We start from the raw sequence: 24377 nt of genomic DNA, 5'->3' as shown, positions 1-24377 counted from the left end.
TACTGCGAATTCTTAGTTATAGGGCTTGTTTGGGAGTGCTTCTGTAAGAAGCGATTTCACTCAGTAGCGCTTTCACTATAAGCGCTTTTGTTAAAAATTCATAGATTTTTTTTAAAAAAATTCAAGCGCTTCGTAAGGAAGCACCTGGTAGGTGTTTCACCCGAAAGCGCTTCCAAGGGCTTTTAGAACTCAAAAACGCTATTTTTTTTTTTGTCAAATATAAGCAAAAACGCTTTTGACTATTTGAAAGCGCTTTTAAGCCTCTTCTAAAAACACGGCCAAACAAGCCATATAATCTCCTGCAAACCGCATTTGACTTTGAAAAACAAATTTCAGTTAATCTATAACAAACTTTAATCTACCCCCTATCTAATGTGACCATAATGTAAAATGCGACAATATTGGAAAATGAGATATGAACTCGGAATCTTTACTATAAGAATAAATGCTCTTCACTCGTAGAGTTATAATTTTTCGCGAACTTGTACAGTTATAATCTCCCGCGAACCCTTACAATTATAATCTCCCGCGTGTCAAAACTAATGTTTTGGGGTAATTTCTTGTTATTATTCTTCTCCTCATGGGAGGTTTATATAGGAGAAACTAAAAGCTCTTACAAAAAGTCAACTAATCTGTCTTAATTACAAATCTAACTTAATTGCAAATGCATGATTTTAAGCATCCAATTATGCAGCACATTAGGCAATTAACCTCAATTAATGACAAACGTTGACTCTACGCCATTAATGGCAAACACTCATTTCAACACCCCCCCTCAAGCTGGACATAGATATCTCAAATGTCTAGCTTGAAGAGTATCTTTTCATCTAGACCCAACAACATTGATCTTGTCTCGATCAATCAGTCACGATCTACTCTCTTGCTTCTCCTTGTCTTGGAAAAGACTTCTCCTTCTTCTTGCTTCTCCTTGTTTCAGAAAAGACTTTTCCTTCTTACTTTTTTTTCATGACAACCTGTGTCTCACATACAAACTGTCAAAATAATGGAAATTTTGTGGAAAATTCCGAAACCCAAGTATGGAAATTATGGAAAAAAATTCCTAAACCCAAATATTGAAATTTTATCGAAAAATTCCGAAACCCAAGTATGGAAATTTTATGGAGAAAATTCCTAAACCCAAATATTGAAATTTTATGAAAAAATTCCGAAACCCAAGTATGGAAATTTTATGGAAAAACTCCAAACCCAATAACTCTTTTCATCTCTCTTTTTTCTTTCCTTTTATTTTTTTGTTTTTTCTCCTCCTCCTTCTTCTTTGCCGACATAACATAATCACCATCATTTTTTTTTTTCTACCAAGACCAATCTTCATTTCCATAACAGGTTGTATTGGCGAATGAAGTTGAGCTCTGGGCTTGAACTGGTGATGTACTAGAACCAGAGGAATTGGCAGGAACTAAATCTGACATTTTTTTTCCTTTATTTTTTGAACCCATAAACCCCAAAACAACCAAGCCCCAATTTCTTAAGAAATTTCAGAAGGAAATTGAGGTTGGCTCTGATATCATGTCAAAACTAATGTTTTGGGGTAATTTCTTGTTATTATTCTTCTCCTCATGGGAGGTTTATATAGGAGAAACTAAAAGCTCTTACAAAAAGTCAACTAATCTGTCTTAATTACAAATCTAACTTAATTGCAAATGCATGATTTTAAGCATCCAATTATGCAGCACATTAGGCAATTAACCTCAATTAATGACAAACGTTGACTCTACGCCATTAATGGCAAACACTCATTTCAACACCCCCCCTCAAGCTGGACATAGATATCTCAAATGTCTAGCTTGAAGAGTATCTTTTCATCTAGACCCAGCAACATTGATCTTGTCTCGATCAATCAGTCACGATCTACTCTCTTGCTTCTCATTGTCTTGGAAAAGACTTCTCCTTCCTCTTGCTTCTCCTTGTTTCAGAAAAGACTTTTCCTTCTTACTTTTTTTTCATGACAACCTGTGTCTCACATACAAACTGTCAAAATAATGGAAATTTTGTAGAAAATTTCGAAACCCAAGTATGGAAATTATGGAAAAAAATTCTTAAACCCAAATATTGAAATTTTATGGAAAAATTCCGAAACCCAAGTATGGAAATTTTATGGAGAAAATTCCTAAACCCAAATATTGAAATTTTATGAAAAAATTCTGAAACCCAAGTATGGAAATTTTATGGAAAAACTCCAAACCCAATAACTCTTTTCATCTCTCTTTTTTCTTTCCTTTTATTTTTTTGTTTTTTCTCCTCCTCCTTCTTTGCCGACATAACATAATCACCATCATTTTTTTTCTTCTACCAAGACCAATCTTCATTCCCATAACAGGTTGTATTGGCGAATGAAGTTGAGCTCTGGGCTTGAACTGGTGATGTACTAGAACCAGAGGAATTGGCAGGAACTAAATCTGACATTTTTTTTCCTTTATTTTTTGAACCCATAAACCCCAAAACAACCAAGCCCCAATTTCTTAAGAAATTTCAGAAGGAAATTGAAGTTGGCTCTGATACCATGTCAAAACTAATGTTTTGGGGTAATTTCTTGTTATTATTCTTCTCCTCATGGGAGGTTTATATAGGAGAAACTAAAAGCTCTTACAAAAAGTCAACTAATCTGTCTTAATTACAAATCTAACTTAATTGCAAATGCATGATTTTAAGCATCCAATTATGCAGCACATTAGGCAATTAACCTCAATTAATGACAAACGTTGACTTTACGCCATTAATGGCAAACACTCATTTCAACACCGCAAACTTGTACAACTATAATCTCCTGCAAACTTGTACACTTATAATCTTTATCGAACCCATACATTTATAATCTCCTGCGAATATTTACAATTATGGTTAGATTATGGTTGAGTCATTCGATACGATTAATTAAACAAATTGAATTATGATTGACTAGTATTTAACACGAACACGAAATAATACAACACAAACCCTACACACTAACACGAATAGCCTCCTCTAGATGACACCCTTGCAGGTCATAAATCTAGAATTTTTAATAAATGAAATATTTATCAAATTTGAATGTTGTCCTCAAATTATTTAGAAAAAGGAAAAAACATCAACGTTTTTCACTAAAATTAAATAAAATTAGAGAGTGTTATTCAAAGTCTTCATGCACTCTAGTGTGACGATATTAGGAAATGATATTTGGACTTGGAATATGAGGTAAATGCTCTTAAACCGTAGAGTTATAATCTATTGCGAACATATGGAGTTATAATCTCTCACGAACATGTGAAGTTATAATCTCCCGCAAATTCGTGGAGTTATAATCTTTTATGAACCCTCGGAATTATATTTTTTTGCGAACTCTTAGAATTATGATACCGCGAACCCGTAAAGTTATAATCTCCTGCAAATCCGTGAAGTTATAATCTCCCGCGAACCCATAGAGTTATAATCTCTCGCGAACCTATGTAGTTATAATCTCCCACGAACCTGTGGAGTTATAAATTTATAATCTCTTGCGAACCCGTGAAGTTATAATCTCCCGTGAACATATGAAGTATCTCTCATGAACTCTCTGAGTTATAATTTGCCACGAAGCCTTAGAGTTATGATCTCTTACAAACCCATAAAGTTATAATCTCCCGCGAACCGTAAAATGACTTTTAAAAATAAATTTTAGATCAATTGTTAGTTAATCTGGAACAAACTTTAACCAATTTTTGGTTAATCTGAAACAAATATAAGGATGAAGATAATTTTCCTTTTTATGGAATAAATCCACCAATCAAAAAATATATTTCTCAAATATGAAATCTAAAACAATTCAGAAAAGGAAAAAAAAATTAACCCTCCAGTAAAATTAATTAAATAAAATCATAATCAGATTCATTGAATTGTTTGTTTTCTCCCAAGCAGGTCTTCATTTTCTCCACTATTTCACAAACACTGGCTTCTTGACCAAAAAAAAAAACACTGGCTTCCTCTCTCTCTGCTCAATCTCTGATCGCTGTCTAAACAAAAATTGAGTCCACCTTGAACTGGCCTGGCACCAACTAATCATTTTCATGGATTCCTCAGCTCCAACCTTAGTCTTGGCTGTTCTTGCTCACACCCTTGTCTCCTTTGTCGCCTATGCAGCTCTGTAAATCATCAATCGGTGGCTTTGCAAAAACCAATACATGAAAGAAATTCGAAGACCCAGAAATGTTCAGGTAACAACAACATTCCTCAGCACTCTACAGAGAAACCAGGGCAAAGGGTCTCATCCCATATGCCCTAAATACTTTTCTTTTGGCCTTCCTCTGTTTGCTTTGTCTTTGATCTTTGAATAAGAGACCCGCGTGTTGGTTTTTCAAGAGTCAAATCGAAGTTAATGGCAGGATGGTCGTCTTTGACAACTGGGTCTGTCTTAGATTGCGTGGAAACTGTTGATGCTTATCAGAATAATGGTGGTTGCCTTAGTACTGATGATATTGATATTGATTCTATAAAAGATGGTGTAGATTGTGATGACGATGATTATGAGGTTAGGCTAAGATGTACATTTGATCAGGTTCTGTCTGTTTTTCTTAAGGAAATTGGTGGTAGAGGTGTGGTTAGGCCTGTCCCTGCAGTGCTTGGTGATAGCCAGCCTGTGGATTTGTTCAAATTGTTCTGCTTGGTGAGAGATATGGGTGGATATGATTCGGTTTCGAAGAAAAGGTTGTGGCCTTTCGTGGCCAAAGAATTGGGTTTGGATCGTGGAGCAACGGCCTCTGTGAAATTGATTTACTTCAAGTATTTGAATGAGTTGGAGAAATGGTTTAGGGAGAGTTGTAAAAGCAGGAGCTTGGGAAATGGGCAGTCTGGATTGTATGGGGATTTTCATTTGCTTTCTTTGGAGTTGGAGGGAGAATTTAAAGGTTTGTTGTTGGATGGACCAGAGCAGAAAGGCAAAGGTGATGGACTGGTTCAGTTGGAATCTGACACAAATGGGAAGACTGAATTTAATTTGGCTGATACCAAAGATGTATATAGAATGCATGCAGATACTGAAAAATGCAATGGTGATGATGTTGAAAAAGCTTGTAATGACGATCACAATGATCATTCAATATTACGCCCTAGTGTAAATAAAAAGGAAAATGATCGTAAGAGAAAGCGAGAATCCTTATCAGGAATGCTGAAGTGGGTAATCCAGATTGCAAAGCAACCAGATGATCCTTCAATTGGAGTGATACCAGGGTCAACTAAGTGGAAGGAGCATAGGGGCAATGAGTTCTGGGTCCAGGCAATTAGAGTAAGGGAGGCATTGCTGATAAAGAGGAATATTAATCCAAAGACTGAAGAATCTCTCCTGCAGGTACATTTGTATATGTTTTGTGCTTCTGGACCTCAGTCAATTGTCAAATGGCTTATGCATAGCATAGCTACGCTTTTAAGCATGTACTCTCTTTTCTCTGTAACTTTTATCATATAAAGTTGAAGAATTGTTGATTTTCTTTTTTTCTTTAAGTTATTGATGTGATGATGAAAATCAATCCCTTTGATAAGATGCCATTGTTCCTGCCATGTTATATACCTTGGTGAAGTTAACCTCCACTGTATGGTATCATCGTCCACCTCAATGCAGCTAGATCACTTGGTTGAATTATTAAGTGGGCATTTATTTGCTTGTGATTTGGTGTCTGCTAAGATAATTTATCCTGAACTGCATGATGTTAGCATAGATACAAAGCTAAACAGGTTTCCAGATTTTAGTCAGAGGTCAACCCAACTTGATTCAGCCATATCCCAGCTCTTCGGTCCAGTGCTTCAGGTTCATCAAATATGTCTAGCTATACAATTTTATTTCCCTTGTTCTTCAAGGTCAATAATCTGTTATTTATGTTTTTTTTTTTTTTTAAATTATTATGAGTTTGTAACTCTCCCTTTTCCTTTCTGCTGCTTATTATGGTTCATCTTGTACCTGGTACATTATTACAATTTTTCCTTTTGTCTTTTTAGACTATTGCATGTGTAGATATATTTGAATGTTAGGTATGAGACATTTGGTTTGGCTTGTTCTCTCTTAACTTTTAAATTTAATGGAGATGCAAGTGATTTTCTTTCTCGCCTTACCTTGGTTATTAGTTTTACAAGAACATTACTATATGGTTGTTGCATGGCCTCTGGACAACAACAGATGCTGGTGATAGATGATACAAAGAGTGTGAGTTGGAGTATTAATTCTATGAACATTTTTCAGTTATCAAGAGAGATCTCTATGGTGTAGATTTTTCTGGAACTGTAAATGTTCATATATGACATTAAATTAGTTTCCAATTTTATAAACAGATCATGGTCTAAACTTGCAGAAGAAGCTAAAGACGCATCCATCGATGTATGAAGATAATATTGCTGCTGGTCACCGGTCCACGGAGAGGTTAAGATGCAGTGAAAGGCTTCCTAATTCAGTGAAATCTCGCTTTTGCCCTTGTTGCAATTCATGTTCAGCCACTCAGAGTAATTTGATTCCTCGTAAAATAGAGCTGGATAACGATTTTAAGGAGGAAACACCTGTGGAAGTTGATTTACCGGCCACAGATACAATGGTTAGCCCATCTGAGGATGTTCCCCACGAAAAGCATGTTTCAGTAGGTGCTCTCTTTCAAGCTGATGTCCCCGAATGGACTGGTGTGGCTTCTGAAAGTGATGCTAAATTTCTAGGCACACGGGCATGGTCCTTGCACTATGAAGAAGACAGTTCCCTTATTGAAACAGATCTCATTGGCCGAGGAAGACCAGATTTGTGTGGCTGTCGACTTCCAGGTTCTGTTGCATGCGTCAGATTTCACATTGCTGAGGCTAGGATGAAATTGAGGATAGAACTTGGTTCCTTGTTCTATCATTGGCGATTTGATCGTATGGGTGAGGAAGTTTCTCTTCAGTGGACAGTTGGAGAGGAAAAAAGATTCAAGGGTTTGGTAAGGTCAAATTTGCCTTCCTTTTGGGATAAAGCGTCCAAGTGGTTTCCTAAAAAAACAAGGGAAAACCTGGTAAGTTATTACTTTAATGTGTTTCTTGTCCAGCGCAGAAGTTATCAAAATCGTGTAACTCCAAAAAATATAGATAGTGATGATGACGAAACAGAGTTAGGATCGTTAAGTGATGGTTTTAGGCTTGAGGCAGTCAACGTTTCAGGCTCCACTGTTCTGGCATGTTCCCGGAATAAGCAGTGCACCGATTGGGATTAGATACAAAATGCTGTATAGGAGTTGACAATCGGGCCAGGGGTTTGAACCACTGCAAGATTTATACAACTTTGCAAGGGTGGTGCAATTTTGAGGAGTGCCCATGGTGGTGGAAGCAGACCTGGGGGGTTCATGATGAGGCCAGAAGGTAGAATTTGTGGAATGCGCCGAAAAATGCTGTTGGTGCTTGTCAAGTGTCTTCAGTTCTCATTTTAGGAAACCATGCTACTGTTTTGGATGGCTGCATCGTGAATACTGTATCTAAAGGGTTTCTCTAATGCGGGATGGAAGATGCAGAATTAATGTGGGATGTAAGAGAGCATTCAAATGCTGACCATATTGCGTTCGAATGCTGATACCCATGTCTAGCATTCAAACGCCTCTGCATTTTTCATCGCGCATCAGAGAATTTTTGCCTTATTCAATACCAGGTTTTGTAACTTCACATACAACAATTTAAGTAGTTAGGGGACACAGTGGTTCAAGTTGCGGTTGGTTTATTTTTCTTTCAAATATCGCGACTCCTTTGCTTTTCATATGTCAACCATGTGATTGTTGTCTTTCCCATTCTCATTTTGGTTCTCACTTTGTTCCAGTGTGCGTGTGATCTGCATGCGCCTGTTAAATTTTACTTGTTTTGACAAATATCCCAGTCTTGAAACTAGACTGGAAATAGAAATGGAAGACTTGTTTGGCTATTTTCCAAGAGGACCCAAGAATGGAAATTCACCATTAACTGCAAGTACATTGAGTCAGCCTTCTGCTGCAAGAATACAAACCTAATTGTACTTTTGCTTCTTTGTCACCAAATTTAGTAGTCAGCAAAGTGTACCATGTCCATGGAAGTGCCCAAGCTGGCTTGGGCCACTGGCTGTGGTCAGCTTGGGCTTCTGGTTTTGCGTCAGTAAGGTGATTATATATGAGGCAGTTTCAACAAACCAGACAAAAACTTGGATGGTCCTGTGGTGCTTACCCCCATATTATACTCACACACTACACAGTTGTGACTCTTGGACGAGTTTAAACTTTAAAGGTACGCCATTGAGACGTTGGTGTAGTTTACCACCGTTAGATGGCAAGTGCATAATATGTTGTAGCCGCACCAAAGAATATCTCCTAAAACTGAGAAAATTTTATAGTATGAATTCATATACTATACACACTTTTTTAGACTTTTAGATTCGTTAGGTATACTTTTTAATGGTAAGGGTTTGGTCCGTTTGGATTTGTAAATCACTGTTGAATATGTTCCAATTACATACAAATTTCTATTATAAACGAATTTCTAAAACAAAGTGAAATGCATGCTTGGGTTGCTAAATGACTAAGATAAGGATATGTTTATTTATCCGTAATTAAAATTGGAAGAATGAGAGTGATTCTCATTCATGTGTTTATTTATATTGGGAGTCATTCTCATTATAATTCTCTTGTTTACTTACACATATATTGGAATGAGAAAGAGTGTGGGGCCCACATAAAATAAGGAATTGAATTCCTTATCTTGAAGCAATTGAATTCCAGAGGGAGGTCCCGATTATATGAATAGATTTTTTCATGCCAAAACTACCCTCACCCTTTTTTTAAAAATCCGAAATTGTCTTCAACCAAATAAAACCCCAAAACCCTATCTGCCCAACATCACATGCTCACCTCTTTAGGCCAAATTCCATAAGAGATTTCAAAGCTATCCAAGTTGTCTACCCTTGATCTATCTTCCAATTTTGATCTTGTGTCTACTATTCCTGATATCTTGGTCTTGGTGAATGCATCCTCTCTCACATGAGATATATTGTGTATCAAATGATTTATTAATTATTTTAAAAAAATTGTGTAAGAAAATGATTGTTGTCCATTTAACACTACATCAATATTTCCAAAGTATTCTAAATTATGGCAAAATAGTTAAGGTAAACTTTATTTTTAGGCATTTTAAAATTGTGAGTATTATAAAACATATTTAATTTTTGTATAAGGGCATTTTAGTAATCAAACTGGTTTTGATTATGATCCATGCAAATAAGTAAACACGTGTATAAAAATCATGTTGTTTCTTATTCCGATTTCTGACAGTTAGTAAACACACTAATGAGAATGTTTGACTCTAATTCATGCTCATTCTAATTACTCCTCGCTCCGATTCATCCTCACTCTGATTTCAATTTATGTTCATTCCAATTACGGATAAGTAAACGTGCTCTAAAAAGAACAATCTTTACTATCACACATGGTGTCTCAAATGGGCAATTTTTCATAATGAAAAGCCTCAAGAGCTGGCTGTAATATTTTAGTTGGAACTTGGAAGCCAATGTGTAGCACACAATTTTTTTGTGATTTGTGATTAAAATGACGTGATAACTTAGGCAATTATATTTAAACATTATTAACTATATGTGTATACAATATATATTCTATTATAAAGCTAGAAAAAGAGTTTGGTCCTTCACAAAAAATGAAATTGCCTAAAATATCATTCATTCAATAAAATAATTACATAAAACATCCTAATAAATGAGGGTATAGTTGTAAAATACAATTATTAAAATAAAATTTAAAAAATAAAAAAGTACACCTCGCCAAAACGCAGAGAGAGTGGGGAAAAATTATAATAAACATGTCAATTAACATACGTAGAGCACATGCCAAAAGACTAGTATCTATAAATGCAAACCACCCTTACCATTTGGTCAATCTCATTAACAGCCACTAACATATTTTACAACTGAAAATGTGAAAAAGTAAACTCTTAAATAACAATTTTTAATAACTCAGAAATTAAATAAACACTATTTATGTTATTATTTAATGTTCGTGTAGTCGCTGTGGAGTGATTAGGGTTTGTATTTGTAGCAAAAATTTGAAATTAACATCCGGATAAAAGAAAAAATACTCCATAATATTATATACAGTAAAATAAATTAAAAAATGACTAACACTTTTATTATTTTTTATGATAAATGATTAATGACAACACTTGATTAAGTAATGCACTTACGACATAAAATAATGCAGTTGATGTAATTTTACAATGATGCGTGCATGAGTTATGCATAATATATATATATATATATATATATTATATAAGTAGGTAAGGATGATTGTAGAATTTGATTGGATAGATTATGTAAACAGTAAAAGCACAATGCCGTGTACAGTCCTCTCTTCTGTCTAATGCTTGACGTGTGGTGCAAAATCAGCTGCAGATATACGACAAGATGGAATGGAAGATGATTGAGCAAAAGTAAATTAAAAACTTTAGGTGGAGTAATGGTCTACAAATTTTCACGTTATTCTCAATTGATCTACGAATTAAATTTTTACTAAATTCACCTATGAAATATTAATTGTATCTCAATTTGGTTCAAACCATTAATTTTGTTTGATTTTTCGTTTATTTGACCATGTAAAACCAAACATGAGTTGACAGTTTAGACTTAAGTGAAAAATAACTTATATTTTGTAGATCATTTTAATATAATATTTAGTTTATAGATCAAATTAAGAATTGAATATAAATTTGTGCACAATTACTATATAATTTGGATCTTCTCATTCTTTCATCCACTCTTTCAATAATTGCAATTCACCAATTCTACAACATTATAGATTACAAAAATCATAAAGCATGGAACATAAATACAAAGTAGTATATATCAAAAAAAATTTAGTAAATGATTGATTAATTCACTTTGAAGTTTGACTTGATAAAATAATTCTTAATTGTGTTTAATGTTGAAAATATCCACCTATCTTTTTTTTATTTATTTGAAAGATATATTTTATTGAAGAAAACTAAACAAAAGTTACAATTCAATTGAAACTATTGTTGAAGCCATACAAAGCTTCTCTCACCCAATTAGTAAGATCTACAAAATGTAAAACAAAGCAGATAAGATCATGTGTCAATGTGTCATCTAATTATAATTCAAGACATATAACTACAACAAATCTCGAACAATTGAATTCAAAACTCTCGTAGCCTCCTCCAAAAGGTGCCATGTCATGGACTAAATCCTCTTTCATCTTCTGAAATCGAACTAACTCCAAGAGAATAGCAGAAAAACTCATACCCAAGACAACTGGATCCTATGCAAAAACATCAATCTCTACTGGTTGGGAGGAAGCAATACGACCAAGAGGGAGGGCCATAACCACCACCACCTTTTTGTGCAATCATAAACAATCGTACCCATACCACCCACCCTTAAAAAGGGATCGAAAATATCATCGAACCTAAAAAATAACTAAAAAAACACCAACAAAAAACTGGCTAAAGTTTATCTCTATTAACAAAAAGTAAAAAAAAAAAAAAAACCCCTAGACAAACCTTCTCAGATGATAAGAAAGTGGACTTGACAAAACAAAACTAAAACTAACCAACGATCAAGAGAATGACTCGAAATCTAAAAAAACTATGTACTAGTCTACGCCGACAAAATTTGATATGAGCCCTATTTGTCGAATAACTGGTGACCTACTTGTAAGATATCATATTATTAACAACAAAAACATGTCGAACGTAACCCAACTTGTTAAATATCATATTATTATTGTTTCAATTTGGTACGAGCCCTACTCGATCCAAATACTCAAATTTTTCGTACCTATTCGTGTTCGTATGGAGTCCATTTGAATTTTTGGTCATACACCACGCGACGAGTCGAGAAATTCACTAACAGTAAGTTGAGAAATTTACTGGACTATTATTTACTGCAGAGTAGCCGACTTTTGTTTGCACGTATATATAGTCCATAATACTCCATCATCGTATTTCTCTCATAATATATACGTCCGAATTCTTTTTGTGAACAAAGCTCTGTACATTTCTCAGCCTCTCACCATTTCCATTACCCAAAAGCTGAAAAAGAAAAAAATGTCTTCGCCAAGCAAACGCCGCGAGATGGATTTGATGAAACTGTATATTTTCTCAAATATATAAACATTTTATAAATTAGTTTTTGGTTTTCTTTTAATTTCAATTATTTACTTTTGTTTTTGTTCTGTCTGGTTTTGGTTGGTATGGATGGACTAGGATGATGAGTGATTACAAGGTGGAGATGATCAATGACGGCATGCAAGAGTTTTATGTGGATTTTCATGGACCCAAAGAGAGTAAATCATCTGTACCCATGTTTGATTTTTCCCATTTTGTTGTGATCTGTGTGTGTTCCTTGTTTAATTTTGAGCTAATTTTGGTGTTCTCTTTGGTGGGTTCTATCATTTTTCTGCCTTGAAGCTCTGTTCTTTTATGTTGACCATGTGAAAGCTGTTTTGTGTTTTTGATTTGCCTTTGTTTTGGATAGAATATACTTAAGCTACTGCTGACCAGTGACCACATATCTATTCTCTGAATTATTTCATGTAACTATGGTTTTGGATTGAACCCTAAGTATGTAATTGTTGTTCTGGGAGTTTACTCAAGTTTTCTGAATTAAGTAATTGGGCTACTGATGTTTGTTCAAATTTGTGAATTCTATCAATTTAGATTAGGATGTGATTTTTTAGAATTTAGCGTAGATTTTTCTCTCCTACTTGTGCATAAATGGGCTGCAAGTGTTTTGTTTACTGTTTTCTTCAACAGGGCGAAGTTTATAGGTACTTTTGCTTCTGGGTAATTTGGATATTGAATGAAAGGTGGGTTTTTTCTTTTCTTTTTTTTTTTTTCCTTTTTTTCTGGATGGAATGTGGCAGGTCCTTATCAAGGAGGTGTGTGGAGGATAAGGGTGGAGCTACCAGATGCTTATCCTTACAAATCTCCATCTATTGGCTTTGTCAACAAAATCTACCACCCAAATGTTGATGAAATGTGAGTTGACAGATGCTGAAAATTCGCTACTTTGGTTTTGTTCTAGTTGTATTTTGCTTTCTTAAGGAATAGTTTGTAAAATGCGAGCATAGTGCAAAGTTTGTACTTGTACTTAAGTCTGGCTAATGGTGGTGCTTTTTTGAGTTCCAGGTCTGGATCAGTTTGTTTAGATGTTATCAACCAGACTTGGAGCCCCATGTTTGGTAGGTCTATGCACATTTTCTTGTACATGTATAATTGATATGGTTTATGTGTAGACCTAAGATACTTCCATTTGTACTTTGTAGTTTTCTTACTTTATGACTAGTGCTATTACCTTGAGGAGACAATGATTCACTTCTTTTCTGTTTTAACTCTGTATCAGACCTGGTTAATGTGTTTGAAGTGTTTCTTCCCCAACTTCTTTTATATCCCAACCCATCAGATCCATTGAATGGAGAGGCTGCTGCTTTAATGATGCGTGATCGTACTGCTTATGATCAAAGAGTAAAAGGTAGTAATCATTTACTACTCTTGTAATTCAAGTATATATTGTTTCTCTCTTACATGGTCCATCTGACATGCTTGACAGTTTCTTTTAGTTCCTTTTTCTTTTCCTTGTTGTCCACATATACAGCCTTAGTTGCAGGAATCATAAGATGTTGAATTCTTAACTGGAAATCTGTTTAAGAAAGCACTTGAAGGTCATGAATCTGTGATGTTTAAACATTAATTTTGGTTTAAACTGTTAAGAAATACTGTATGCTAGTCAAATTAAGTGGAAGTCTTTACTATTGAAAATATTTGAGATGTCAAGGTTTAGTTGAGTTTTAATCAATAGCTGTGTTTCAGGCGTTTTTAATATGACTTTAAAAGGACTCCAGTTGTAAAATAACACCATGTATTCTCTTTGAAGCTTTGAACTCCTTAGCAAATTAAGTCATGTGCAAATATATTGTAAATATTAGTTGTTATGTGTATGCTTTTGAAATTTCTATACCTTGCATACATTTTAAAATTTGAAAATGTAAAATAATAATATTGAAGATATCTTCTACTTTGAGGGTCAGATATTACTGTCCATTCTAATGTTACAGTTAATTGGATTAGAGGGATTTGCTCAAAAGATACAATCAGTTACTGTATCTAATGGGAAAATGGTTGCAGTTGCAAAGGTTTTGGGAGATGTAATCCAATTTTGTCTGTCCTGAAATAATTAGTTCACTGAGGATCAAAGTTGGTGGCTGTTTTCAGCACAATTTAACGTATTCTTTGGAGAAATTTGTTAATGCCTAAAATAACAGAGAGGTGGCAATGTAATTTTATTTTGTTTGAATCTAGCCATGGGATGATGATGCTGAACAGGTGATGAGAATATTGCTTTCCCACTTGATGGAAATTGCCATTCAAGAAATTGAAGTTGGTGGGCCCCGAAGAGAATGTATTGCCTGAAGCCCAAGTGGTTGATGTCTTGGATGTCACAAATGTGGTTTTTGGAATTAGAGAGCTTAAAATTTCATGTTTTTTGGGTCTTCAATGTTGAAGTTGCAGCAAATTAGAGATCTATAGAATCAGCATTTGATCAAATATGAGTACTAAAAACATGAGTCTTAAGTAGCCCTGTGTCATGCATACAAATTCGTCTGTAATAAATAAGTAGCCATTTATAGGTTAATGAGTTTGCAGCAGCAAATAATAGGTCATAATATCACTGCTCTAGACATCCATACTTAAATTTTCTCATTAGCCTGATGCCGTATTTCACTGTATATCATTCTGCTTTATGTCCTTTTTTCTTGTGGATATTTTGCTGATTGTTCTTATTATTTACAGAGTTCTGTGAGAAATATGCAAAGCCAGAAGATATAGGGGCTGCCCCAGAGGAGAATTCTAGTGATGAGGAGCTGAGTGAAGATGATTATGACTCCAGCGACGAGGGAATTGCAGGGCAAGCTGATCCTTAAGTGCATAAACGCTGGCCCCATTGATTGTCTGTTGTACTTGTACATGATGTTCTTCTATTCTGCTCATGCATGGAAAACTAAGCCAAACAAAAATGAGGGCTTATGGAAAAATTCCTGCCCTTTAAGTCATTATTGTGCATGGTGGTTGTGTAAATTAATCAACTATGATTTATTGTTTTAAATATTCATTTACTGTTGTTGGGTCTGAAACTGGTCATGTTATGCTTTGCATATGCATCACACACATGCAAGAAGTTGAACATTCTGGTCCCTAATGGTTGAATGATATGAAAATACCTTTGTGATGTCAGCATATTTAGCAAACTATTGGAGAGTACATATGGTTACACCACTTTGACCATTTTTTGGCAAGTTACTTTGAACTTGGATTACATAAGGGAACAGAAGTTACAGAACAATCCAACCTTTTCTACAATGGGAACCTTAAAAAGTTTGTTACTAATATGCCTGCAGATTTAAGGCTGAGCGGGAGGTAATCCTAATTAATCAACAACGCACCTTTAAAGTGCATTTTTATAAAATCTACATATTCTCCAATTTGCATCAATTAAATGTGAAAAGGTGCACAGCCATATTAGAATTGAAAATTTTGATTTAACGCGAAAACCAATCCATTTTCTATAATATACGGATAAAAAGAAAACTCCAAAATAAAATGCTTCTATAATAACTTCCATTTTGTTTTATACCATTTCTCTTTAATAAAAATTTTAGTTACAATTTAATCATCACCATCCTTAGCTAACAAAGAAAGCCAAAAAAAAATTATATTTGAGATTTAAGGGTATTCCAGAATTTAATGGATGGCTTAAACAGTGTGAGATGGATAAGGATAAAATTACGTTAAAACCATAATTGGTTTCACCTTAAATAAGCAAGCCCTTATAGCTCAGTGGTAGAGCGTCAGTCTTGTAAACTGAAGGTCCGTAGTTCGATCCTGCGTGAGGGCAATATGTTTTCTGCGTCTTTTCTTTAGTTTTTTTTTCTTTCTCTATTAATTTTAAAAGTTTCAACTTTGATGACAGCCTTGCGTCCTTGACAGACCAAAATAACATCACATCACACAGTTAAACTGAGAAGTACACTTTTACAAGCAATCAATCATACAAAAGGGGATGGATTGGTGACAATTGGTGAAAAACTGACACCTGAGACACTACTGGAATAATATCAGTGATGGACCAATTGTTCATTTCCCAAATTTCTATTTAGTGCATCGTTCAATACTGACCACGAGGTCCAGAATCCCCCATTAGCTCATTAGATTAAAGAAATAAGAATAAAAAATACTTTGGCTACTAAATACTAAGCTAATATAAAGAAAATAAATAAATTGTTAACTTATCATTTTTTTTAAACAAAAACTATGATTCATGGTACACCAGCTTATATCACAGTTATCACTAATCCATAAGTTGGTTCTATATTACCAGTTAATATAACCAATTAACTTAAATGGCAAGATCACCCTGCACATGCATTGACGTAGTTTAAGGTAATCATAAATATGTACTGAAGTTGACAAGATCCTTGCATCAGTATAAGTTGTATAACATGGTCTTGAGAACTCAAACGTAGATTTAGATATAAGATAGTTGCAAGGTAATCTTAAACTGGATGAATCTTGAAACCACCACTTGAGACTTGAGAGTATCTCAAAGCCTCAAGATTGCTGCATGCAGTTCAAATTAAGATAGACTTTGTCAACTGTTGAGTCCCAGTTGCAAAGTTATAATCACCAATTAAACCAAGTCAAGATGAGGCAGACATATGTTATTCACACAAGAATAACAAGAACAATGGATCTCTTTCAGACTTAAAATTGGTATAGAAAATCTCTCTGGATGGTATACAACTGTTTTATTTCAGACTCTGTATAAATTCTAGAGTAAATTTGCTTACAAAAAAAATATAGAACCTATGGTGAAGTATGAATTTGAACATTTGCAAGAAGCCTGGTGATTTTACTAAGCGTTTCACGAGCAGATATGGTGTCCGGGTGATCTTCACCACAAATTGAAGTTCTAATAAAAACAGCTTTCCTAATTAGATCATCACCTATGTCGAATTGCGCTCCTCTTAGCATTAGCTTTGCCCGAGTTTCTAGCACTGTGGCTCTTGACAGTGCAAGTTCCTGCCAAAGGCAAGGATTTAACTGAGCATTAGTCTGGATGGGCCTCCAACAGAGTGATTTATCCAACCACTTCTCAACTGGGGTAACAAATGCTTGGTCTGCTGCTTCCAGGGCATTGGTGCATAGGCGCAGGAGTTCTAGAGCAGCATTGCAACGAGAGAACGTAATGAATGCCCGTATTGCAAGAGGCAAAACCACTTCCTTTACAAGGTATAATAGATCTGACACCTTAAGCTCAACAACTACAGGGTCATGACTAAATCCAAATATCAAGAAACATGCTGCCCAGATATGTTGTGAGTGTTGAGATATTGATCCACGACTGATGACAGCTTGAACCACAGCTTGTGCAACTCCAGTCACTCCTCTCTTGCCAGCATAAAGCTTGATGAGTTCGTGAAAATGGATATGGTCTTGCTTGGTACTGCTTCTAGCAAGATTAAACCTTAACAACATGGAAGTTGCTTCGGCTTCTGATCTTTTGGTGTATGATGAAGTAAAACCACAAGTGAAAGAATGCAATAACTTTCTCCATAACCAGGTCCCTTGATGCTTTTGTGGTATCTTGTGAGCAGCTAGAGCCAGTAAAGAAACTGGAATTGCAGCTGGTGCAAACCAACTACTTGCCTGGATCATTCTGGTTGCCAAGCTCCTTGGCCCACCTGCATGATCAAAAATTGAGAAACACACCTCGAAGAGTTGCAGAAGGTAAGTGTTTTGCCTCAATGAATGAGCCTCCCTGCCACTCCATGAAAAATCTTTTAAGGGCATTCTATTAGTGGTCTCCAACAGCTTACTTGGAAGTATGGGCAGTTCAGACAATATTGCACCAACAATTGCAAGTCCCAAAGTTGACCGACCCAGTTTCTCCTCAATGGCCCGTAAAGCATCTAATTCTTCATTTTCTGTGTATTCTTTTACACTACCCTGCATTAGTGACATTGCCTCTGCCCCAGATAAGTATGAGAGTTTCAAGGGCTCCAAATTCATCACACAAGGAAGGTGTGTGGATATTATTATGTGTGTTTCTCCACCAAAACGGGGAAGAAGATCCATCACAAGTTTGTGATCCCACCAATCCTTTTCACATTCTAAGTTATCAATCACCACCAAAAATGGTATGTTTCTCATGAGCTCTCTGCGTACTCTAGATATGGCTGCCTCTTCCTGCTCTTCAAAGCTTTTAATCCTATTTTTCTCTGAGCAATTTTCAACCCCTACATCAACTTCTAGAAATGACCAGAGATTCAGATAGTTCTGCCTAATATACCTGCTTTCCCCTCCTACCCATAAAACCATCTTGTACCTCTGGTGATATCTGTAAGCAAATTCAAGAAGAAGCTCTGTCTTGCCAATTCCAGAGTCCCCAGAAACACAAGCAATCCCCTTCCCATACAAAATCTTCGTTGATCTTTTCCTCCTTCCATATCTTCCACCACTTTTTGGTTTTGAATCTTTTGATTGGCGCTGTCTTTCAGCAAGCTCAGTGCTTTGCATCTCAATCTCTTTTTCTGACTCCTTCCACACAACTGGTTCTTTTCCTTTTCTGCTACTCATCTCCAATTTCCGTTCCCTCCGCCTTTCGTCAAATGAATTGCTCTTACCCCACCCAATCGTCAAATTCTTTCGCCTAGGCCTAGCCTTAAGCTCAAAATAATCTCTTTCTGCATCTCCAGTGACATCGCCGAAAAGTATGAACTCTAGCTCAGTCAGTTCTTTCTTCCTACCAACGAAATTTTCATTTCGAGGGAAAGGGAACTCCTCTTTCTCCACCTTCTCTCTCCATTTGGTCAACCGCTCTACAACACTTCTCCTCCCTAGTCTAATTGCTAATAATGTCACAGCCCTTAATATACAATCTCTCCAGTTACCATCCTGAGCTTCCAATTTCCATTCATCGACCCGAGAGAGGCTATGAACAGCTTCTTTCCACTCCTTCTCCAGCCCTCCATACAAAACCCATAACTCTCCCCCATGTTTTTCCCACAGCTCTCCTCTCCTCTCAACTATATCCCTCACAAGGCAATCACCTGGACTCAAATCAAAGAATATTGGAACTAAGTTCTTCTTGCTTGAGAAAAATCGTAGTTCCTCAATGGTATATGGATTTCTGAATGACTTCCTTGTTAGGATGACAATCCCAAAAGAAGAAACATCCATGGCCCTCTCAACAATTCCATGTTTGCGAGAGTTCCTACACCGAGCTCTGTCAGATACAAAACAACTCATCCCTTGAACTTCTAACTCAACTCGAAGCCAATTAGCAAATCTCATCAAAGAAGGTTTACGGCCATGCAAACCTATGAAGACATCACAGCTCCTCAGTCTGTTAGAGGTCAGTGAAACTGCACCTGGTGTATATGAGATTCCATTGCTTCTCCCGTGCTTTTTCTGTCTCTCTCTTTGCCCAAAATAATCATGGCCACGAGCATGGCTGTGACTGGATGGGATGCTAGAAATGCCCATTGAGGAAGATACATGGTCAAACTTTTGAAAATCGCTTGAAACAGAAGCAGCTGGGGCTGGTGACATGTTTGACAAGGCATATCTGACATTTACTAGAGATTCAAGGTCTGGAATTCCAGAGCTGGAACTAAGGGGATCTGTACTTAAACGAATGCTGTCACATGGAGCCTCAGACCTTGTTGATTCAGACAGTTGACAAGATGGTGATCTTGGGGAGAAGAAGGGCGACTGATTTGCTGAAAGGAATGTTGAAGATGCTGACGACATATTCCTTGATGTCGTAGCCCGTAAGGAACTGAACCTGGAGCTATCTTCTCCAATATCCATATCTACAAAATTTCCCACTTCCCAAATAAATCAAATCCAGTGCATCCACATGGAGCCACTCTGAAATAGAAGACATGGCTTTAATCAGTTGCAAAATTGCATATATCATATAAAGAACTTTTAAATACCCGTAAAATTGAATGCCCTTTCCATATTAATCGTTTTTAGTAGTCAAGAAACGAAGAAAAGCATTCCAGTGACAAATTGCACTATAACAGTGGAAGAACGGTTTATATATTCTACAGGAAAAGACAATGGAACCCCAAAAGTTCACACTACACACAATGTAAAACTAAAAGATATCTACTATAGAAGCAAACGATATATCAAAACTAAAAAGTCAATACCTAAAATAGGCAGAAAAAAATACTGGAAGCCAAAACTTCCCCAAACTTAAGCTTCTGGGGTCTATGTAACCTAATTGAAACGTATTATTTATCTCTATACAGACTAGAACAGAGACCCACTTCCTAAAATCGAAGAAACAAAGTATAAGAACATTGATAAAGGATGGTTTTTGAGGCATTATAGATCCAAATGCAACTCTTTAATACATATATATATATATATATATATATAAGCTCGGAAACGAAGGACCACTGCTCGAATAATCAAATTAGAATAATACAGAATGGGATAGAAAAAGATTTTTTTGATAATTCAGATCTGAATACTTACCAGGATTCAAATCTAAAGAATAGTGTCAAAGAATCCATCTTTTGGGTCCAAATCAAACAACCCAGTTCCTTGCAATGAATGATAAGGCCCCAGAAAGTTCAAATTTGGGCAACTCAAATCACTGGAACGATTATAATGAAGTTAAAACCAAACCTGTAGAGAGAGAGAGAAACAAGCTGAAGCATAGAAATATGTAATTACCATAAAGGTAAAAACATGAAAAGGAAAGTATCTTTAAGCCAAAGTCCTCCCCAAGATTTTGCATTCAGAAAAGAGAAAGTTTTGACAATGCACTCAGTGTGCAATTGAAATTTGACATTTGGGTTTATACCATTTTCAGACAGATGATTTTGGGTGAAAGTAAGTGAATGCTCGAACTGGGTTAGCTTTTAAAGAGCAAAAAGAAAAAGAAAAAGAAAAATAAAAAATCGGAGAGGGTCTCTGACTCTGAGACAGTTCAATACACACACTCTTTTCAATGCCTAACTAAACGAAACGAAACTGGGTTACCTTGTTTCTCTCTCTGTATACCTCTCTCTCTCTCTCTCTAAAAGTCAGTCAGTGTGGGTGTGTCTGAGAGACTGAGGAAGTGGTCTGAAGGGAAAGGAACACCGTTGGAGTGAGCAAAAGAGATGGGGCCCAAAGAAGAGATCTGACGAGGTAATGCCTGGTAGGCTCCATGTTCCTTCCCCTTTTATTGCTGCTGTGAAATTTTTTTCAGAAAAATACACTCAGTTTTGGGGTTTTGGATTCACATTTTTCAACTTTTTGGATTCGGTTTTGGTCACTCACACCGTTGCTAGCTGTGGCCTGTGGGACAGTGAGTGGGTGTGTGAAAAGGGGAGGTTTTTAAACTTTTTATTTAGACAACATTGTATTGTACAAAGTACAAAGTTACAAACTACAAAGTCTTGCTTAGAAGTTAAGAACTTCAACTTGTGCAGTTGTGCTTATGAGTTTAATCTAGATTTTTTTTTTTGTTAGAAGTAACTCAGTAAGAAATTGTCATTTTGCATTAGTTAATAATTAAAATTTAGAATAATAGATAGGGACTCTAGTGTTACTTCTTTTCTGTTTGACTCATATGGACATGATTGAAAGCCAATTTGATTGAAAAGAAATTTTAGTTGTGAAACTAAACATACGGTCTTGTGAGATCTTGTGAAATGTCACTTTGTGTACTACATATGTAATAAAAGTGGGTCTTAAGAGTTAAATTAAATGAGTTATATTCATTCTTGTTAATTTTATGGATATCTATAATCTATTTAATAGTTGATATGTTATATTAATTACCATATTATCAGTAGTTGTTCGCACCTAAGAACATCTCAAACAGATCCATTTGCTGTGTAATTTACTCCAACAAACTCTTGAAAATAGGGACCCAATATCAACTAATCAAATTTGAAGAGTGAATTAGGCTCTTTAAATCAAATTTATTATTAAAATATTAATTTTAAAAAGAGATAAAGTCAAATATTGTTTAAATTTGAAACGCCTTTTAAAGTGAATAATTTTAACTTTTCAATTTTAACTTTTCAAATTGACACATAGGTCAACAAAGTGAACTTTAAAGACTAAAATTTGAAGAGTTTCTTGCACATGCTCTAAGCCACTACTTTTGCCAATTAACGCAACTACTTTTGACACTTCACATGTAATGAGTCATTTCTCCTTATCACCAAATCATTGTTTAACATGTATATAATAATTATTGTTTGTTCTTCTAATTTGTTGCTAAAGATGAATGAAGGAAGAATGAACCCAATATAGTCATATAGATACAATGTGGGAAATTGTGGTGTATTTGAGAAAATTGGATGAGAGTATTGTGGTAATAGGATATAGGTGCAAATGATGTTAATTTGGTGGAAAGCTCATGGAGCATAATTAGAAAGTAAAGCCAAAGGGCGCAAAGTTTTGTTTTGTTTTGTTTTGACAATAGCAAGGTTTTGATTTTGACAATCAGTAAATGCAACAATGTAGAAGACCCTGGGATGTGAAAAGGGTTAGATTCATTAATTTTATAAAAATCTATACCACCACCACCGTCGTCATCATCATCAATGTGGGGCAGAACATGGTACAACCACAAAACACATGGCTCCAAAAACATGTCCTTTAATTTTGAAAACATGTCCTTTAATTTTGATGTGGTGTGTGGTGTGGTAGAAAATATTGCCAGGTTTGGCAATTGGTATGCATGCCTGATTGGGAAGAAGTGTGTCATATGATATGACCAGCATTCTTGTGGATATTCATGATATACCAAATCTATCTTCTTGATTCAATATGGTAATTATTGTTTCTGTTCAAAAGAAAAAAACAAACAAAGGGCAATTATGGCTTGGTTAATTTGTTTTGTACTATATATATATATATATTATATATATACTACATTTCCTTTTACCCCAATGCATTTGCATAAACATAAACTTGCAGGCTATCTAGCTACTTTCTGGGAAAACTCTGCAAGCAATTAATGGTGCACATCATCCCTTCTAGCTTATTAGAGTGATTTCTTTTGGCTAAGTGTTTTCTTTAATTGGATCATAATTATGCTAATTGTTCCTACAATAGAAAACACTTTGAAATATTAATTATAAATAATAATGGATTTTTTACTTTCAAAACTATTTGATATGTTATATTATTAGACACTTAATCTAAACCACACAAATACAAAACATGACATGATACATTTTTCATTTTGTTATATATAGTTTGAAAACAATTAATTCTCATTAGAATCACAGGTGAAAGCTCAAGTGTTTTTTGCACCGTGTCAAGTATGTTTTCTATTTTAGGCGAGGAGGGAATATTTGAACTTAGTACCTCTTCTCTAACATTGATAACATAAATATTACTAAATTAATAGTGAGTTGGTATTAGGTTGAATTCAAAATAGTCCAAATGATATTTTTGGTCTATATACTTTCATGAAATTTTCACTTTGATCATGTTATTTTAATTTTGACAATTTTAATTTTGTACTTCCAATATGATATCAATCTAGTCCAAATTATTAACTTTGTTTAAATTATTGTTGGAAAATATGATTTGTTTCCCACGTGATCGAGTGGCATTTTGGACATATTACTCCGAGTGGACAAAAAATGCCATTTCACCTTAAAAATATCAACTATTTTTTCTTCACTTTTCTTTTGGTTTCGAGTTATGAGCCTCCAGGGACCAGAACTAGAGTTAAACTCTATGGTACTTGTTTGATGACACATTGATGTCCTTTCCATTCCATTCGAACTATACATTAACTACTTTTTACAAATCGTTTTCAAGCAAAAATATAGGGTTTGTTTTTTGGCAAGTAATGGAGAATTTTTATTAATTTACTCCAAACGAAGCACACCAATATTTTTATGTATGTAGCTCACACGTTATATTATCTCTGCTCCATGAATCATTTAATGTAGTACATAAGGTAACATATATGTCTATCCACTATCCAGCACCAAAGACTCTTCTAGTTGACTTAAAATCATAGTGGATTTGGCTCTTTCAACATCAGTCCAAAACACTCTTTTGGTACTTCTTGTGAGCACATGCTTCCATGTGATACCACACACGAATGTAGAGCTGTGATCTGCTCACCTCATTATTCTTAATGCTATCAAAGGCTTAGATTGCAACACCTGCAAAAATGAGAGAGAGAGAGAGAGAGAGAGAGAGAGAGAGAGAGAGCTTTTATGTTTGAAATGGGGTTGAACACAAATCCACAACTACCCCATCACATTGTCCCCACATAAATATTGTAGACAGCTTGTGAACACAACACAAGTATTCAAAGTATATGA

The 24377-nt window shown here is 35.3% G+C and overlaps 3 protein-coding genes and 1 non-coding gene across 5 annotated transcripts; 3 read left to right on the top strand and 1 right to left on the bottom strand.

Annotated features, from left to right (window-relative positions):
- The first annotated feature begins 3921 nt into the window (after positions 1-3921).
- LOC147274069 (ARID/BRIGHT DNA-binding, ELM2 domain and myb-like DNA-binding domain-containing protein) lies at positions 3922-7700 on the top strand. The gene is made up of 2 exons (XM_086257481.1): positions 3922-5317; positions 6312-7700. The coding sequence occupies exons 1-2, from the start codon at positions 4349-4351 to the stop codon at positions 7188-7190; spliced, it is 1848 nt and encodes a 615-aa protein (XP_086113607.1). The 5' UTR covers positions 3922-4348; the 3' UTR covers positions 7191-7700.
- A 4247-nt stretch (positions 7701-11947) lies between these two features.
- UBC5 (ubiquitin-conjugating enzyme 5) lies at positions 11948-15246 on the top strand. 2 transcript variants are annotated; one of them, XM_086256137.1, is made up of 6 exons: positions 11948-12104; positions 12220-12299; positions 12879-12993; positions 13144-13196; positions 13358-13486; positions 14806-15246. In XM_086256137.1, exons 1-6 carry the CDS (start codon positions 12061-12063, stop codon positions 14934-14936), a joined length of 552 nt encoding a protein of 183 aa, XP_086112263.1. In that variant the 5' UTR covers positions 11948-12060; the 3' UTR covers positions 14937-15246. The 2 variants fall into 2 exon arrangements, with proteins under 2 accessions (XP_086112263.1, XP_086112264.1); XM_086256138.1 differs by lacking the exon at positions 11948-12104 and having other exon boundaries at positions 12769-12993.
- Positions 15247-15835: 589 nt separating this feature from the next.
- TRNAT-UGU (transfer RNA threonine (anticodon UGU)) lies at positions 15836-15907 on the top strand. Its single transcript has one exon. It is a non-coding gene; the product is annotated as a tRNA-Thr (tRNA).
- An 878-nt stretch (positions 15908-16785) lies between these two features.
- On the bottom strand, positions 16786-20907 carry LOC147274066 (Disease resistance protein (TIR-NBS class)). The gene is made up of 2 exons (XM_086257615.1): positions 20563-20907; positions 16786-19944 (listed from the first exon to the last, which is right to left on the bottom strand). The coding sequence occupies exon 2, from the start codon at positions 19882-19884 to the stop codon at positions 16876-16878; it is 3009 nt and encodes a 1002-aa protein (XP_086113741.1). The 5' UTR covers positions 19885-19944; positions 20563-20907; the 3' UTR covers positions 16786-16875.
- Positions 20908-24377: the final 3470 nt, after the last annotated feature.

This window comes from Dryas octopetala, chromosome 9, assembly GCF_963921425.1.
Source record: "Dryas octopetala chromosome 9, drDryOcto1.1, whole genome shotgun sequence".
NCBI lineage: Eukaryota > Viridiplantae > Streptophyta > Magnoliopsida > Rosales > Rosaceae > Dryas > Dryas octopetala.
The sequence above is the reverse complement of the archived record's forward strand: the minus strand, read 5'-3'. Positions and strand labels throughout refer to the sequence as shown.

What these genes read in the sequence shown, in the direction of transcription:
- LOC147274066 (XM_086257615.1), bottom strand. Translation starts at nt 19,884, where the DNA reads ATGGATATTGGAGAAGATAGCTCCAGGTTCAGTTCCTTACGGGCTACG.
- UBC5 (XM_086256137.1), top strand. Translation starts at nt 12,061, where the DNA reads ATGTCTTCGCCAAGCAAACGCCGCGAGATGGATTTGATGAAACT. An exon ending in TTTTCATGGACCCAAAGAGA is followed by an intron (nt 12,300 to 12,878) that starts GTAAATCATCTG and finishes GGAATGTGGCAG; the next exon opens with GTCCTTATCAAGGAGGTGTG. An exon ending in TTATGATCAAAGAGTAAAAG is followed by an intron (nt 13,487 to 14,805) that starts GTAGTAATCATT and finishes TATTATTTACAG; the next exon opens with AGTTCTGTGAGAAATATGCA.
- LOC147274069 (XM_086257481.1), top strand. Translation starts at nt 4,349, where the DNA reads ATGGCAGGATGGTCGTCTTTGACAACTGGGTCTGTCTTAGATTGCGTG. An exon ending in CTGAAGAATCTCTCCTGCAG is followed by an intron (nt 5,318 to 6,311) that starts GTACATTTGTAT and finishes CTAAACTTGCAG; the next exon opens with AAGAAGCTAAAGACGCATCC.